The sequence below is a fragment of the Molothrus ater genome, chromosome 29 (genome assembly GCF_012460135.2).
Source record: "Molothrus ater isolate BHLD 08-10-18 breed brown headed cowbird chromosome 29, BPBGC_Mater_1.1, whole genome shotgun sequence".
Taxonomy (NCBI): Eukaryota; Metazoa; Chordata; class Aves; order Passeriformes; family Icteridae; genus Molothrus; species Molothrus ater.
The window spans coordinates 482,773-499,465 of record NC_050506.2 but is presented as its reverse complement, the minus strand read 5'-3'; the positions used below and the strand labels follow the sequence as shown (position 1 = coordinate 499,465).

Below are 16,693 nucleotides of genomic sequence, written 5' to 3'. Positions count from 1 at the left end.
GGTGGAGCGGGGCTCAGAGCTGCGGGAGAGAGAAAAAACGGAGGTTTTGGGTTAAATCTTTGGGCGATGAGACAGAGCTGAAATTCTCCAGAGCAGAAATTCTCCAGAGCAGAAATTCTCCAGAGCAGAAATCCACTTCGATTTAGGTGAAATGCACATCTTTGAGTTGAGTCCGTGGTTAGAAAACAGAGCTATTTAGCCGGGCTGCAAAAGCCGGGGCTCAGAGAAGCTGCTTCAATGAAAGACGGAGATAAGGGGCAGGGGGACACAGAGGGACACAGAGAGAGACGGAGGCTGCTGCGAGAGCAGCTCAGCCTGACCTAGGAACTCTTTCTGACAAAGAAGAACCAGCGGCAAACGTCACGCGAAATTCGTAACAATGAATATGTGCGAACCTATTGAGAAATTGTGTGCATGTGTGTCTGAGAGGGGCATAAAAAGGGACCCGAAGTTCCCAAAAGTGCGCACGTCATTTCAGGGGAACGATCCCCACACGCTGTCACAAACACACCGGCTTTACAACTTTCACAGAGCTGCGGAGCGCTTGGTTATCTCCCCAAAACAGCGATTCAGCACCAAAACTCGCCCCGCTCTCCCCGCTCGCGGCCCGTGACTCAAAGCGGGGCGTGTTTGGGAGGGGAGAGAAAAAAGAAAAAACAATCCCGTCCTTGGTTCTGCTCTCTCAAAAGCCTGAAAAAAAAAATCCGGATTTTCAGCCAGGCCGGTTCGTGCCGCCCTCCAAACCGCGGCGCTTCCCCTCCCGAGCTTCTTGGGCGACTCCCGAGCACCTCGGGGCCCTCCCTGGGTCGCCCTTTCAGGTTGAGCTGCCTTGAGATGAAAGAGGAGCCAAAATTCCGGGCGTGGCCGCTCGGTAAGAGCCGGGTGCGGCCACAAAGCCACGCCGAGGCTCGGGAGAGGTTTGGGGCTCTCTGGAGCTCCGATCCCACGGGGATTTGGGGTCTGGGACGGGGCAGGGGCAGCCCTGGCTCCATCTCAGGGCAAATCCTATTTCTTTAGGGAATACGGCAAAATATTGGGTGGAGGAAAGGGAAAAATCAAGGCAAAACCCCCCAGGTGGATAAAAGGGTTAAATACCCCAGATTTGGGGTTGGAGGGGACACGGAGAAGGTGATGCAGGGCTGGGAATGGCTGGGAATTCTCCCATGATTTTTGGGAGAATTACACCCAATAAATCAGCCCCCGCTGCTGCGCCAGTTTTCTCCTCTGAAAAGTTTCCCTTTTTCCTTGGAAATCGCAGGAAAAAAAAAACAAAAAACAAAAAAACAACATCCCGCTCCAGAAAAACTCCGGTTTTAGGGAGCTTTCCCGGGTTTAAACAGGATTATTTTGACCAAAAATGGTTTCATTCCAATATTTTTTGGAGAGTAAAGCATTAAAAAAAAAAATCAACATTGTAAATTGTAAAAAAAAAAATAAATAAATTTTTAAAAAAATTAAATTCTACATTTTCTTGGCACCCCAAATTCCCGTCATTCCAGGATTTAAGGTTTCACCTTCCCGAATCCTAAACCAGGACGGAGTCACGTGCCCGGCTCATTCGGAAATCTCGTTATCATCACAATCAAAACCAATCATTGTCCAATAAAAACAACGCCGGGAAAACAAAGGCAAGCAATTACCACAACACCAGAACAAAAGGCCTCTTAATTAGGGGGATTGTTCTCACCTCCCACTCGTTTTTAGGGGGTTTAGCCGGGAATTTTTAGGAACTGGGGGTTTTTCCCGTCTGGAATTCCGTCAGTTCCTTGCTCTGGTCGGGGAAAAAAAAATAAATAAATAAATTCGTTTGTTTAAAATTCCATAAAAGCATCAGGGAATTCCTCTGGTTCTTTTGGAGGAGCTGCCTCGGCTCTTCCCATCCCACACCCGATTCCTGCTGGGATCCAGATTTACGGAGCCAAATCCTACGGGGGAAAAAAAAAGCAGGAAAACCCCTCCCCCAAAAAAAAAAAAATCCCATTCCCTCTGGAATTTCTTCCCCATTTTTCCTCAGCGCAGCTCCCGCCGGAAGAGCCACACATCCCCAAAAAGGTGGAGAAGGATTCGGGGATGAAAAGGAGAATTTTGGGAATTCCAGGACTTACCCAGCTCATGAGGGGGAAGAAGAGCCGGAGAGCAGCGCCCGGGAAAGGCCGGGGCCGGCCGGGTTTTTATGGAGCCCGGGAATGCCCCAGGGAATTTTTGGGAGGTTGGGTTTGGCTTTAATTGCACCCCAAACCCGGCCACGTGCGGCTCCGGCTCCCAGGGATGTCCTGGATCCCCGGGAGCGGAGAGGCTGGGCCAGGAAAAACAGGGGAAAAAAAAAAAATGGAAAATCAGAGATCCTCACGGGTGCCAGATTTTCCCAAAATCCCAGCCAAAACAGCCCTTTTCACCCCCCCCCCCCAAAAAAAAAAACCTAACCCCCCCCCCCAAAAAAAAAAAACAACAAACAAAAAATCTGAAGAATCAATGATTCTCAGGGGTGCCAAGTTTTCCTGGAATTCCAGCCAAAAACAGCCCTTCCCATCCCCAAAAAAACCATGGAAAACCAAGGATTCTCGAGGATGTCAAATCTTCCCAAAATTCCAGCTGAAACAGCCCTTTCCATCCCCCCCCCCCAAAAAAAACCCCAAAAAAAACCCCACAGTAAACCAAGGATTCTCAGGGGTGCCAAATTTTCCCCAAATTCCAGCCAAAACAGCCCTTTCTATTCCCCCCCAAAAAACCCCAAATACCTCGGAAAACCTCGGATTCTCAGGGGTGTCAAATCTTCCCAAAATTCCAGCCAAAACTGCCCATTCTATTCCCCCCCCGCCCCAAAAAAAAAAAAAAATTACAAAAGTCCCAGTGGAGCCCAGCCAAGGGAAAAGAAGGAATTCCTCATTCCCAGGGGAGCTGCGGGCAGGAATCCCTTTGAAAATCCATCCAGGAAGGACTCGGGGCATCCCATAATTAGTGGGGCACTCGGATTCCTTCCCAGGGATCCAGGAGGGATCATCGGGACGGCTCCCAAAAATTCCCGGTCACAAAGGGGGGAAGGGAGAGGCCTCATCCCAAAAAAACCCCAAAAATTCCCATTTCCTGCTCTTTTGTTCCCTGTTTGTCCCACAAAAAAAAACCCCAAAAAAAACAAACAGGGAAAATGAGCAGGATTGGGAATGCCAACTTTGGGAGTCACTTCTGCACCAGGGGAGGGCCTGGAATTTGGGGTTTTGGGGGTTTTTTGGGGGTTTTTTTTGGTCCCTTTTATATGAATCCGACACTTTTGAATTGATTCAGGTGGGGTGCCTGGAAAAAAAAGGGAATTATCATGGAAAGTCCTCCTTGGAAGGGATCAAATCCAACTCTGGGCCCTGCTCAGAATTCCCAAAGCTCCCAAAACTGGGAAAACGCTCCTGGAGCCCTGGGAATGTGACCATGACTGGAATACTGGAATATTTAAATATTGGAATATTTGGAGTATTTGAATATTGGAATACATGGATATTGCAATATTGGGATATTGGAATATTTGGATATTGGAATATTGACATTTTGGAATATTGGAATTTTTGAATATTGACATTTTAGAATATTGGGATACTTGGATATTGTAATAATTGAATACTGGAGTTTTGGAATATTGGGACATTTGGATATTGGAATATCGGATTATTTGAATATTGGAATAATTGAATACTGGAGTTTTGGAATGTTGGAGTATTGGAATATTCGAATATTTAAACATTTGAATATTGGAGTATTTGAATATTGGAGTATTTGAATATTAGATTGTTTGAATATTAGATTATTTGAATATTGGAGTATTTGAACAGCGGAATTTCAGAATTTCGGAATATTTGGAACATCAGGCTCCAAATGATGACCCACGACCTAAATCTCCCATTTTATTTCTTGCTTTCCCAGGAGCCTGGAGGCAGCCCCGCGATTTCCCTTTAATTTCCCGGCCGCACAGGAAATCCCAGGGGCGCTGGCGCCGCTTTTCCAGGCGGATCCCAACATTCCGAGGGCTCAAGGGAGGAACCCGAAGGCAAATCCCGGCCCCAGCCCGGATTCCTCTCACTTTTATGGATTCTCCCTGCCCTGAACAACAACAACAACAACAGCACTGAACTTTTTAGTGCTGGATTCCCTGACCTGGAATTTTGGGAATAAACAGGCGTCGGGGCATGGCTTAGGCCGGGTTTTATGGGAATTCCTCGGGAAGCTCGGGATCAAGGAGAGCTCCTAATTCCTGGTTGTGTGTGTGCCCAGCGCAGGGAGCGGGGCATTAACGTGGCGACCTGGCATTAAAAATGTCCTTAATTAACACCCCAATGTCCTTAATTAACATTTGCGAGGCCCTTTCATCTCCCAGAGGCTCCTGGGAATTTGGGAATGGGGGGGGGGGGTCATTATTCCCAATTAAACGCTGGGGAAACTGAGGCACGGCTGAGTCAGGGCCAACCCCGTCCAAAACATCCCCAAATCCCGGCGGCCCCAAAAATCCGGGATCCACTCACCAGAGGAGGATTTTCTGGAAGGTTCCGTGGGAAAAGCCACAAGGCCAGCCCGAGACGGGACAGCCCTTCCTTCCAAAGGTCATGGAGGAGCTGGGAATGTTGGGAATGTTGGGAATGTTGGGAATGTTGAGACCCCAGAGCCCCTCCAGGATCTGCAGGGACAGGACACGGGGAATGGGGTCAGGGGGACAGAGGGGGAATTTGGGGGGGATTTTGGGAAGGAATTTTTTTTTTTCCTGTGAGGGGTCCAGGTTATTCCATGGACTTCCCTCCCCTGGAACCACTTGGGATAGGGGAAGGTCCCTGCCCATGGAACTGGGGTGGGATTTTTTGGGATTTAAGGTTCTTTTCCATGCCAAACGGTTCCAGGATTCCCTGGGCCAGTTTGGATGGGATTTTATGGATAAATCCTTCCCTGGCTCAGGTGATTCCATGGATTCTCCATCCCTCAGAATGTCCAGGGCTGGATTAGAGCCATCTGGGATAGGGGGATGTCCCTGCCCATGGAATGGGATGATTTTGATGTCCCTGCAACTCAAACCATTCCAGGATTTTGTCCCGATTTTAATCAGACCCAACAGGTCCCTGAAACCCAAACCACTCCAGGATTTTGTCCCGATTTTAATCAGACCCAACAGGTCCCTGAAACCCAAACCATTCCAGGATTTTGTCCCCATTTTAATCAGATCCAACAGGTCCCTGAAACCCAAACCACTCCAGGATTTTGTCCCGATTTTAATCAGATCCAACAGGTCCCTGAAACCCAAACCACTCCAGGATTTTGCCCCTCAGTGTTTGGGGCATCCGGAGGGTTGAATTGTGGGACCGACCAGATTTCCCACATTCCCTGCTGGAAAAAAAAAAAAAAAAGCCCCAAACTCCAAGGAAAAGGCGGCCGCGGGAGCTCCCAACACTCCCAGGAGCTCTTGGAGAACTCCAGGTGGCACCGGGAGGTCACCAAGGCTGGGAGGGGCAGGACAAGATGCGGGACAGCGTCCCCAGCCCGGCCACACCCTCCTGTCCCCTCCGGCCACCGCGTGAGCTCCTGCTCATTTTCCTGATGACGGGGCTCAGCCAGGGCTTTACCCAGCCTGGATTTTTAATAAATAAATAGCTTATATTTAATAAATACTTAATATTTAATTATTATTTGATATTGAACAAATATTTGTTATTAAATAAATATTTAATATTGAACAAATATTTAGTATTAAATGTTTCCATTAAATATTTTTTCTGTTAAATAAATATGTCTATGAAATATATATTTCGCATTAAATAAAGATGTCATGTTAAATAAATATAATAATATTAAATATTTATAATGTTAATTTAAAATAATCGTAATAATATTAAATAAATATTTCTTTAATTAAATAAAAAAAACACCAAGAGGCAGAAACCCAAGATTTTAATCCGAGGTCAGGCAACAACGTTTATTTAAGTTTATATATACATGTATATGTAAAATATTCATATATTTCTGTAAATAAAGTTTGTTTTCAGTGCACATCTTCAGCATAAAGAATTTAATTACCTTTTTAATGAAGCATTTATAAAATAACCTTGCAATAAATTTCATTATTTTGAAGAGGTTTCATTTCAAGTTGTGGTTCTTATCTTAACCAAAGAATAAAAACTTCACGAGGGACATTTTGGGGAATTGCTGTTTGGGGGACTCAGCGGGAGTCAGGGGGTTAAAAAAAAAATGGGAATTGTGGGCACATTCCCAGGGATTGTCCTCGTCACACGCCCTGGGGGTCACCAGGGCCACTTGGGGGCCGAGCAGTATTTCTTGGAGTGGCTGGAGATCTTCACTCCACTGGACTGCTGGGGGACACACTTGGTGGTGACACTCTGCTGGGGGACACAAACTGTCCCATGTCGCTGGGGGACACATTTGGTGGCACTTTGCTGGGGGACACACTTGGTGGCACTTTGCTGGGGGACACAAACTGTCCCATATTGCTGGGGGACACATTTGGTGGCACTTTGCTGGGGGATACACTTGGTGGCACTTTGCTGGGGGACACATTTGGTCACACACTGCTGGGGGACACCAATTGTCCCGTATTGTTGAGGGACACATTTGGTGGCACTCTGCTGGGGGACACACTTGGTGACACTCTGCTGGGGGACACAAACTGTCCCATATTGCTGGGGGACACACTTGGTGGCACTTTGCTGGGGGATACACTTGGTGGCACTTTGCTGAGGGACACATTTGGTCACACACTGCTGGGGGGCAAGAATTGTCCCATATTGCTGGGGGACACATTTGGTGGCACTTTGCTGGGGGACACAGATTGTCCCGTATTGCTGGGGGACACACTTGGTGGCACTTTGCTGGGGGACACACTTGGTTACGCTCTGCTGAGGGACACAAACTGTGCCACACTGCTGAGGGACACACTTGACACCTTGCTGGGGGACACACTTGGTGGCACTTTGCTGGGGGACACAAACTGTGCCATACTTCTGGGTGACACCTTTGGTGGCGCTTTGCTGGGGGACACACTTGGCCATGCCTTGCTGGGGGACACATTTGGTCACACTCTGATGGGGGACACACTTGGTGGCGCTCTGTTGAGTGACACTCTTGGTCACACTTTGCTGGGGGACACCGATTGTCCCGTAGTGCTGGGGGACACACTTGGTGGCACTTTGCTGGGGGACACAGATTGTCCCATAGTGCTGTGGGACACATTTGGTGGCGCTTTGCAGGGGGACACCTTTGGTGGCACTTTGCTGTGGGACACATTTGGTGGCACTTTGCTGTGGGACACAAGTTGTCCCACTGTGCTGCTGCTGCGGGACACAAATGCTGGCCCCGCCGGTGTCACACTGCTGCGGGACACACTTGGTGACACACCGGCCGTGCCACTGCTGGGGGACACCGGCGGTGACACTCTGCCACTGCTGGGGGACGGGCGCCGTCACCCACCGGTAGGAGACGCCCCGGGCCGCGCGCTGCTGGGGGACGCAGGTGGTGACACACGTGGGGACGCCCTGCTGGGGACAGACGCTGGTCACACACTGCTGGGGGACGCACCTGGTGGCACTCTGCTGCGGCAGGACGCCCTTGGCGGCAAACGGCGGCCGCGGCACGCAGGTGGTGACGCACCTGGGGACAATCTGCTGCTGCTGGGGGACGCACGGGGGCGGTGGCACCCGCAGCTGCTGCGGCACGCACTGGGTGACGCCGGTGACGCCCGCGCCGCCCGCCAGGCGCTGCTGCGGCACGCAGGTGGTGACACACCTGGGGACAATCTGCTGCTGCTGGGGGACGGGCGGGCAGTGCTGCGGCACCCGCAGCTGCTGCGGCACGCACTGGGTCACCCCCGCCTGGTGTGGCACGCACTGGGTCACCCCCGCCTGGTGTGGCACGCAGCGGGTGACACCCAGGCCGCCGGTCGCGCGCTGCTGAGGTGGCGCGCACGCTGTCACCCGCCTGGGGACAATCTGCTGCTGCAGGAGGCGCTGGGGCACGCAGGGGGATCCGTGGAGCTGGAGGGGTGGCACGGCCTGGGTGACGCTCTGCTGGTGGCACACGCTGGAGGACGCGGCCCGCTGCAGGGGCACAGCCTGGCCCGGCACAGCCTGGGGGATGCAGGTGGTGGAGTGCCACCGCTGAGGCGGGAAGGGGACGCCAGGGGACAGCGCCACGGGGTCCTGGTGGAGCGGAGGGAGGTGCTGGTGCAGGTGGCAGGACATCCTGGGGACACGTGGCAGGACTGGAAGGACATGGATGGGGTTGGAGTCAGGTGAGGTTTGAGGTCCCTCCCACCCCAACCCACCTGAGGGAGCCTCTGGTCCCCAAACCTCGGGGACATGTCCCAGCTCTGTCACAGTCCCAGCTGAGTCACAGTCCCAGCTGTGTCACAGTCCCAGCTGCTGGAGGCCTCAGGGACATCTTGGGGACACTTGAGGGACACGGTGGCGTTGGAATGAGGTGAATTTTAGGGTCCCTCCCCACCCGTTTGGTGACACCCAAGGACACCTGGACAGGTGAGGTGCCCACACCTTGGGGACACGTCCCAGCTGTGCCACTGTCCCATCGTGGCCCCAGCAGCACCTGAGGGACCCAACCCCTCGTTTTTAACTCTGCACCACAACCTGAAACCAAGTTGGGGACATTTGTGGACACTCAGCACTGAATGTCATGCAAAAAAAACCCCCAGTTAATTCATTTAACTAATTCATTAATTAAAACTTCCCTTACTCCCAAACTCCCCTTTTTCAGGGGCAAATCTGGGATTCAGGCACTCAGCAGTGAACCCCAAGAATCGTCTCCCACTCCAGCACAAAAATTCCAACCAATCCGTTTTAAAGTCCTCTCCCAGATTGCATTTTTCATATGGGAAAATCAGGAATAATTCTGAATTTCGTAATCCCAGAATTGCAGAGTGCTTTGGGTTGGAAAGGACAACAAAGATCAACTCATCCCCTGCCATGGGACACCTTCCACTATCCCAGGTTACTCCAGCCTGGCCTGGGACACTTCCAGGGATGGGAAATCCATGGAACATCCCATGCCGGGCTCTCCTCACTCTCACAGGGAACAATTCCTTCCCAAACACAACCTAAATTCCTTCCCTTTCACTTTTACCCCATTCCCCCTTTTCCTGTCGCTCCAGCTCCTGATGGAAAGTCCCTCCCACCACCTTTTCATGCAGGGGATGCTCTCCCTGGAATCCCACCCCAAAACGAGCTGGTATTTTTCCTAAAACCACCCCAGATCTGTCCCTGGAATCCACCAATCCCACCCCAAACTGAGGTGTTATTTTTTCTAAAACCACTCTGGATCTCTGCTTGGAATCGACTAATCCCACCCCAAAACAAGCTGGTATTTTCTTCAAAGCCACCCCAGATCTCTGCTTGGAATCCACCAATCCCACCCCAAAACAAGCTGGTATTTTTCCTAAAAAACACCCCAGATCTCTCCCTGGAAAACACCAATCCCACCCCAAAACAAGCTGGTATTTTTCCTAAAAAACACCCCAGATCTCTCCCTGGAAAACACCAATCCCACCCCAAAACCACCTGGTATTTTTCCAAACCCACTCTGGATCTCTCCCTGGAAAACACCAATCCCACCCCAAACTGAGGTGTTATTTTTCCTAAAACCACCCCAGATCCCTCCCAGGAATCTGGAAATCCCACCCCAAAATGAGCTGGTATTTTTTTCCAAAAGCCACCCCAGATCTCTGCTTGGAATCCACCAAGCCCACCCCAAAATGAGATGGTATTTTTCCTAAAACCACCCCAGATCTTTCCCTGGAATCCACCAATCCCGCCCCAAAATGAGATGGTATTTTTCCTAAAACCACCCCAGATCCCTCCCTGGAAATCTGGAAATCCCACCCCAAAACGAGCTGGCGTTTCCCAAACCCACCCCAGACCTCCCCAAACCCAATCCCCAACCCCAAACCCCGCCCAGCCCGGCTTTGGAAACCTCTTGTGATGGGGAATCCTCTCCGAGCCGCCCCACCCGGCCCACCCCCGCTCTGGCAATCACCAAAATTCCCCCCTGGGATTCCTCCAGAGGCTCGGGAACCGGACTCACCCAACAGCTCCCGGGGACGGGAAGAGCTTCCAGAGGCGACCGGAGCGTCCCGGCTCCGCCGGAGCTTTTATGGGGCCGCCGGAGGAGCCGCCGGGTCCCGCCGGCCCCGTGGCCCTCGCGGAGTGAGTCGGAGCCGCCGACTCATCCCGGACAATGAGTGGTTCCATGTCAGCTTCCCAGAGCAATTACCTGGGGATAATTAATCCTCCCGTGGCATGCGGAGCAGCAGCCCCAGCCCCGGGGCTGTTTGTGGGGATGGAAGCGCTGGATGTGCAGGAATGGGTTTTCCAGGGGGGGGTTTCCCATCCCTGGGGGGCTCACGGGGGCGGTCATTAAAAACCTGGATTTGGGACAGGTTTTCCATGGCATTTGGGACAGGTTTTCCACGGCATTTGGGACAGGTTTTCCATGGGATTTGGGACAGGTTTTCCATGGCATTTGGGACAGGTTTTCCATGGGATTTGGGACAGGTTTTCCATGGCATTTGGGACAGGTTTTCCACGGGATTTGGGACAGGTTTTCCATGGCATTTGGGACAGGTTTTCCACGGGATTTGGGACAGGTTTTCCATGGCATTTGGGACAGGTTTTCCATGGCATTTGGGACAGGTTTTCCATGGGATTCTCCAGCTCTGGGGTTTCATCTCATCCACCCCGCAGCGCCCGGATTTTTGGGGTTGTTTGGCCAAGGTTTGGGTGTGGATTTCGATCCGCTGAGAGAAAACAGGAAAACAAATTCCCCCTTGTGGTGGGTGCAGCTCATTATCCATCAGAACCTTCATTTTTTTTAATTAAAAACTCCCAGTTCTCACCCCCGCCCTGTGGTCCTGGCTCAGTGTTGGTGTCACCAGGGCTGGGCATGGCTTTGTCCTGGTCCCTCTCAGCTCTCCTCGGGATCACCAGGGAGAAATTGTCCCTCAGCTCCGAGCAGGAAGGGCCTGGACTCGTTCCTGGATTCATTCCCGATGGAGAATTCCATAATTAAAGGAGGATTTCGCCCTCTCTGCTTCCTCCCCCATGTGGGGCACAATTACCCAAGAGCTCCCAAACTTCCTGATTCGTTTTCGTGTCCAAAACATTCGGGGCCCTTTCTCCCGACCACAAAAACCACCTGGGTGGGGCCGTTTCTCTGAGTTCACAAGAAACCCCAATTTTTAATAAAAAAAATTAAAATATTCAGGCCCTGACCCCTCCCTGTGGGTTTGAGCTCCGTGTTGGTGTCACCAGGGCTGGGCTTTATTGTGTCCTGTTCCCTGTGAGCTCTGCTGGAGCCAGCAGGGCCAAATTGGCCTTTTTGGGTTTTTTTTTTTGTGTCACAATGAACCCATAAAAACACTGAGCAGATCTTTAATCACTTAAAAAATATTCTTCTGGGTTTTGGGGTTTTTTATGTCACTATGAACCCCTAAAAGCACTGAGCCGATTTTTAATGACTTAAAAAAATCCACCTTCTGGTTTTTGGGGTTTTTTTCTTCATTGACCTAAAAAAAAAAGGGAATTCCTGGTTTTAGGAGTTTTTTAACCTCTGGGAGAGACAAGGAGGTGAATGCCTGGGGAGGGCGCACGGGGCTGCAGGAAGTTTATCAGCTCCTGGAGCTTTTGGTCACCCCTGGCTCCGGGTGTCCCCGCGCGGGTCCCGGGGCTGTCACCTGTCCCCAGAGCAGCGGGAATGTGGCCCTGGTGACTCTCAGGTGACCGGGGCAGGTGAGGCACAGCCCTTGCAGAACCGGCCGGGCTGCCACCCAAAAAGAAAACTTCCTCCAAAAATCACGTGCGACTTTCTCACTGGTTCGGCTCCTTACCTCACACAGACCGAAAAAGAAAAAAAAAAAAATCCTCGTAAAACCGGGAGATTAATTTTTTTTAAAGTCATTAAAAATCTGCTCAGCACTTTCACGGATTCATAGAGACACATACACAAAAAAAAAAAAAAAAAAAAAAAAGAAAAAGAGAGAGAAGATGGATTTTTTTAATCATTAAAAATCTGAAAAATCTGCTCAGTGCTTTTAGAGGTTGGTTGTGCCAAAAAAAAAAAAAAAAAACAAACCCAAAAAACAGAAGATGGATTTTAAAAAGTCATTATAAATCTGCTTATCGCTTTTAGGGGTTTATATTGACACAAAATAACCCCAAAAAATGGAAGATGGATTTTTTAAGTCATTAAAAATCTGCTCAGCGCTTTTAGGGGTTCATTGTGACACAAAATAACCCCAAAAAGGCCAATTTGGCCCTGCTGGCTCCAGCAGAGCTCACAGGGATCAGGACACAATAAAGCCCAGCCCTGGTGACACCAACACGGAGCTCAAACCCACAGGGAGGGGTCAGGGCCTGAATATTTTAATTTTTTTTTATTAAAAATTGGGGTTTCTTGTGAACTCGGAGAAACGGCCCCACCCAGGTGGTTTTTGTGGTCGGGAGAAAGGGCCCCGAATGTTTTGGACACGAAAACGAATCAGGAAGTTTGGGAGCTCTTGGGTAATTGTGCCCCACATGGGGGAGGAAGCAGAGAGGGCGAAATCCTCCCTTTTTTTCCGGGAATTCTCCATCAGGAACGCATCCAGATTTTCCTGGTCAGCTCTGGGCGTCCGGCTCCACCTGGACCACGAGGACGTGGCTTTGTTGTGGTTTCTCTCCGGCAGGAATCCTTCCTTTGATCTGGAGCCACAATTCCTCCGCGGTTTTCAGCTCCCATTTTCGGAGTTTGGAACCTCCCTTTGACCAAAGCGAGCAGTTCACATCCACATAAATATAAACCATAAACAGATCCCATTGATTTAAATTTCTATCGATTTCTCCAGGTCTGGACGGCGGCAGGTGGGGCACCAGCAGGAATTTCCACCTGGAAAAGAAAGGTGGCCGGGCTTTGGAAGGCGCTTCCCAGGTGGGAATTCCTGGAGCGGGGCTGATTTTCCATCTCCTGAGGTTTCAACCCAACGCATCGAAAATTCACCTTTTTTTTTTTTCTTTTTTTTTCTTTTTTTTTTTTTTCCCCTCTCCCTTCTCTCTCCTTTTGTTCTTCTGCCAGAGTTTCTATTTCTGGAGCAGGGAGGGAGCTCTGCATTCCTGGAGCCTCACCCTCCAAACCCGCGTTCCTGACTTATTAAAGGTGGGGTGGAGAATCCCCGAGGTCCCACCGGGCTCCTCCTCCCTCCTCCAACCCCTCCCTGCTTTAACTCCTTTCCTCCACCTGCACCTGGTGGGCTGAAAAGGCCGGAATTCCAAAATCCCTGAAAAGAACTCCAACATTGTCAAGTCCAAGCTCGGTCCCCACCTGGACATCCAGAAAAACCTCCAGGAATTCCTCGGACACCTTCAGGGACGGCCACTCCAACCCTCCCCGAGCCTTTTCCATTTTCCAGGAGGAGTTTTCCCAAATTTCCCACCCTGGCACGGCTCGAGGCCGTTCCCTCTTGTCCTGCCCCGTTCCCTGGGATCAGATCCCAAATCCCCCCTGGCAGATCCCAAATCCCCCCTGGCAGATCCCAAATTCCCCCCGGTTCCCCCTTTTCTCCAGGCTGAGCCCACCCCGATCCCTCAGGATTTTCCAGAACCTTCTCCAGCTGCTCCAGCCCCGTTCCCATGTCCCTTTTCCACCAGGGGACAGAGGTCCGAGCGTCACCCGAGTGTCACCCGAGTGTCCCCAGCCACCAGAGCGCAGCATTGGCCCGCGCAGGCGGCTCCTGGAAAATCCCTTGGGATCCTCCCTCCCTCCCTCTGTGTCTCCAGGAAAAGTTTTAATTTCGGGTTTGGCTCAGCCCAGCCCCTCCTCGCCGCTGGATCTGGGAGGCCGCGAAGTGGATCCAGGCTGGGAATGCTGGGAATGCTGGGAATGTTGGGACCCCAGAGCCCCTCCAGGATCTGCAGGGGAGCTGGAGAGGGATTTCTCCTCAGGAACTGCGGGGACAGGACACAGGGAATGGGGTCAGGGGGAATTTGGGGGGGATTTTGGGGAGGAATTGTTGCCTGTGAGGGTCCCAGGTAATTCCACGGATTTCCCATCCCTGGGAGTGTCCAAGGCCAGGCTGGACAGGGCTTGGAGCAGCTTGGGTCCCTGCCCCTGGGTTGGAACTGGATGAGATTTAAGGTCCCTTCCCACCCAAACCATTCCACCACTCCAAGCCATTCCATCATTCCAAAACCATTCCATCATTCCAAACCATTCCAAACCATTCCAAAACCATTTCATGATTTCAAACCATTCTACCATTCCAAAACCATTCCAAAACCATTCCAGGGTTGCAAACCATTCCAAACCATTCCACAATTTCAAAACCATTCTACCATTCCAAAACATTCCAAACCATTCCACAATTCCAAAACCATTCCATCATTCCAAACCATTCCAAACCATTCCAAACCATTCCAAACCATTCCAAACCATTCCAAACCATTCCAGGCACGGGGCAGAGAGGGAAGGGCAGGGAGCAAAGGAAACGTGAGGGGACGGGCAGCGATTGTGCTCAGAGTAATTTAGTTAATTTAATTAATTTGTAATTAAAGAGCTGCACAGGAGCTGCAGACAAGAAAACTTCTCTCATGATGAGTAAATTCCCAATTTGGGCGATTTAACAGCACTGAGGGCAAAATGAGAATGAAACTCCTCACCTGAGTCCCTCTTGCTTCACCCTAAAAGGGTTTTATTACTTAATTAACTCTTGGTTTCTCTAATTAGGAGTTCTTTGTTCTGGGACAGGCTCGGGGGAGGTTAAGCCTGGCTTTAGGGTCAGAATAACCCCGGTGACTTCTGAAAGCTCAGCTTTTTTGAGGTTTCAGCACCAATTTTTCTCTTCCCTCAGCGACTCCATCCATCGGCTCCATCCCCGTGCTGGGATTCCACGGGGAATAAAACCCTGGGATTTGGGATTTGCCTCGTGCTGGGATGGAGCAAATGGCGAGCCCAGGGTTGAAATTTTAATTATTTTAGTGATTAACTCAGCCCAGCTCATGGAACCCACGGAAAGGACAAAATCCAAGATAAATCCTTTTGGTTTTTTTGGCTCAAAAGCCAATAATTGCCTTTCCCAGTGGCACCAGGAGCACCACAGAGCTGATATTCCAGGGGAAAAAAAAAAAAAAAAAAGGGATTTTATTTTTTCCAAGAGGTCAGGGAGGCTGAAACCAGGCTCTGTATCCCAATTCCTCCTTGGCTGACCCCAAGGCTGCTCCACTTTCCAGCAGGTCCTGGAAAAAGCTGGGAAAGGCTGAACTCCAGCGAGTTCATCCCCAGCGAGCTCCGGAGGGGGAATGAAGCAATCGGGATTTGGGTTCTTTGATGGGACGGCTGCTGGAAGAGTTGTGGGGTTTCAGTGAGGCAATCAGAGCCCTGCGGGGGAAATCAGGGACAAATTTAGGCTGGGAATTAGCAGCAGGGTTTCAAGCAGAGAAGAAATTAGGGATTAATTTAGGCTGCGAATTAAGAGGAGGTTTTCAAGAAGAGAAGAAATTAGGGATTAATTTAGGCCGGGAATTAAGAGGAGGTTTTCAAGAAGAGAAGAAATTAGGGATTAATTTAGGCTGGGAATTAAGAGGAGGTTTTCAAGCAGAGAAGAAAATTAGGGATGAATTTATTAGGCCCGGAATTAGCCGGAGGTTTTCAGGGAGCAGCCCAGGAGGACTTAGGAACAGGCTGGGAAGTCCAAAAATGGGACTCAAAAGCTTTGGGCTGGGGCTTGGGGGATTTATGGGGAGGTTTTACAGGAGACTTGAGTCCCTGACTCAGCTGGGAAACTCGGTTTTATGGGAATTGTCTGGGTCCTGGGAAGTTCAGGAATCATGGAATTGTGGAATGGTTTGTGTTGGAAGGGATCTTAAAAATCATCTCATTCCAGCCTCTGCCATGGGACACCTTCTGCTGTCCCTGGTGGCTCCAGGCTGGAATTGGGCACTTCCAGGGATGGGAAATCCATGGGATAACCTGGGACCCTCACAGGGAACAATTCCAACCCAAAATCCCACCCCAATCCCCCCTCTGTCCCCCTGACCCATTCCCTGTGTCCCGTCCCCGCAGTTCCTTAGGAAAAATCCCTCTCCAGCTTCCCTGGAGCCCCTGCAGATCCTGGAGGTCTCCACAGGCTCAACATTCCCAACATTCCCAACCTGTCAGAAAAAAACCGGCCAGGAAAGGACCACGGACACTCCAGATCCAGTCCTTGGATCCTGCAGCACTTGGGGGTGTCCCGGTTTTTTGGGACCTTAAATCCCAGGGCAATTCCCACCCTCCCAGGTGGCTCCGAGCCCATCCAGCCTGGCCTTGGACACTTCCAGGGGAACCACGAAAGTCCCGGGAGTTTGGGACAGGAGCTGCTCCAGGCTCCAGACCGATACCGGGAGATGTTGCAGGTGTTAATTAAGCCATCCAGCAGGTGCTAATTAAGCCTTTGTTTGATGAGTTCACCGCCATGTCCAGCCCGGAGCTGGACACAACAACGAGATGGGAGGAGCCGAACCCTGCGGGAGCCCCGGGCCAGGCCGGGCCGGTTCGGCAGCTCCTGACTCACGGCTGAAATCCGGCGGGGCAAAAGTTCCCGAGGATCCTCCCCTCTGTGCACAAAGGTCCTGAATCCTCGGGAGAAAATCAGGGGCAATCCACGAAACCACGGGGGAAGGATCCTCGCTTCCCAAAA

At 50.9% G+C, this 16,693-nt stretch overlaps 1 protein-coding gene across 1 annotated transcript; it reads right to left on the bottom strand.

Moving 5' to 3' along the window:
- Positions 1 to 6,266: 6,266 nt before the first annotated feature.
- On the bottom strand, positions 6,267 to 10,238 carry LOC118695858 (uncharacterized). The gene is made up of 3 exons (XM_054517579.1): positions 10,072 to 10,238; positions 7,157 to 8,220; positions 6,267 to 7,033 (listed from the first exon to the last, which is right to left on the bottom strand). The coding sequence occupies exons 1-3, from the start codon at positions 10,236 to 10,238 to the stop codon at positions 6,267 to 6,269; spliced, it is 1,998 nt and encodes a 665-aa protein (XP_054373554.1).
- Positions 10,239 to 16,693: the final 6,455 nt, after the last annotated feature.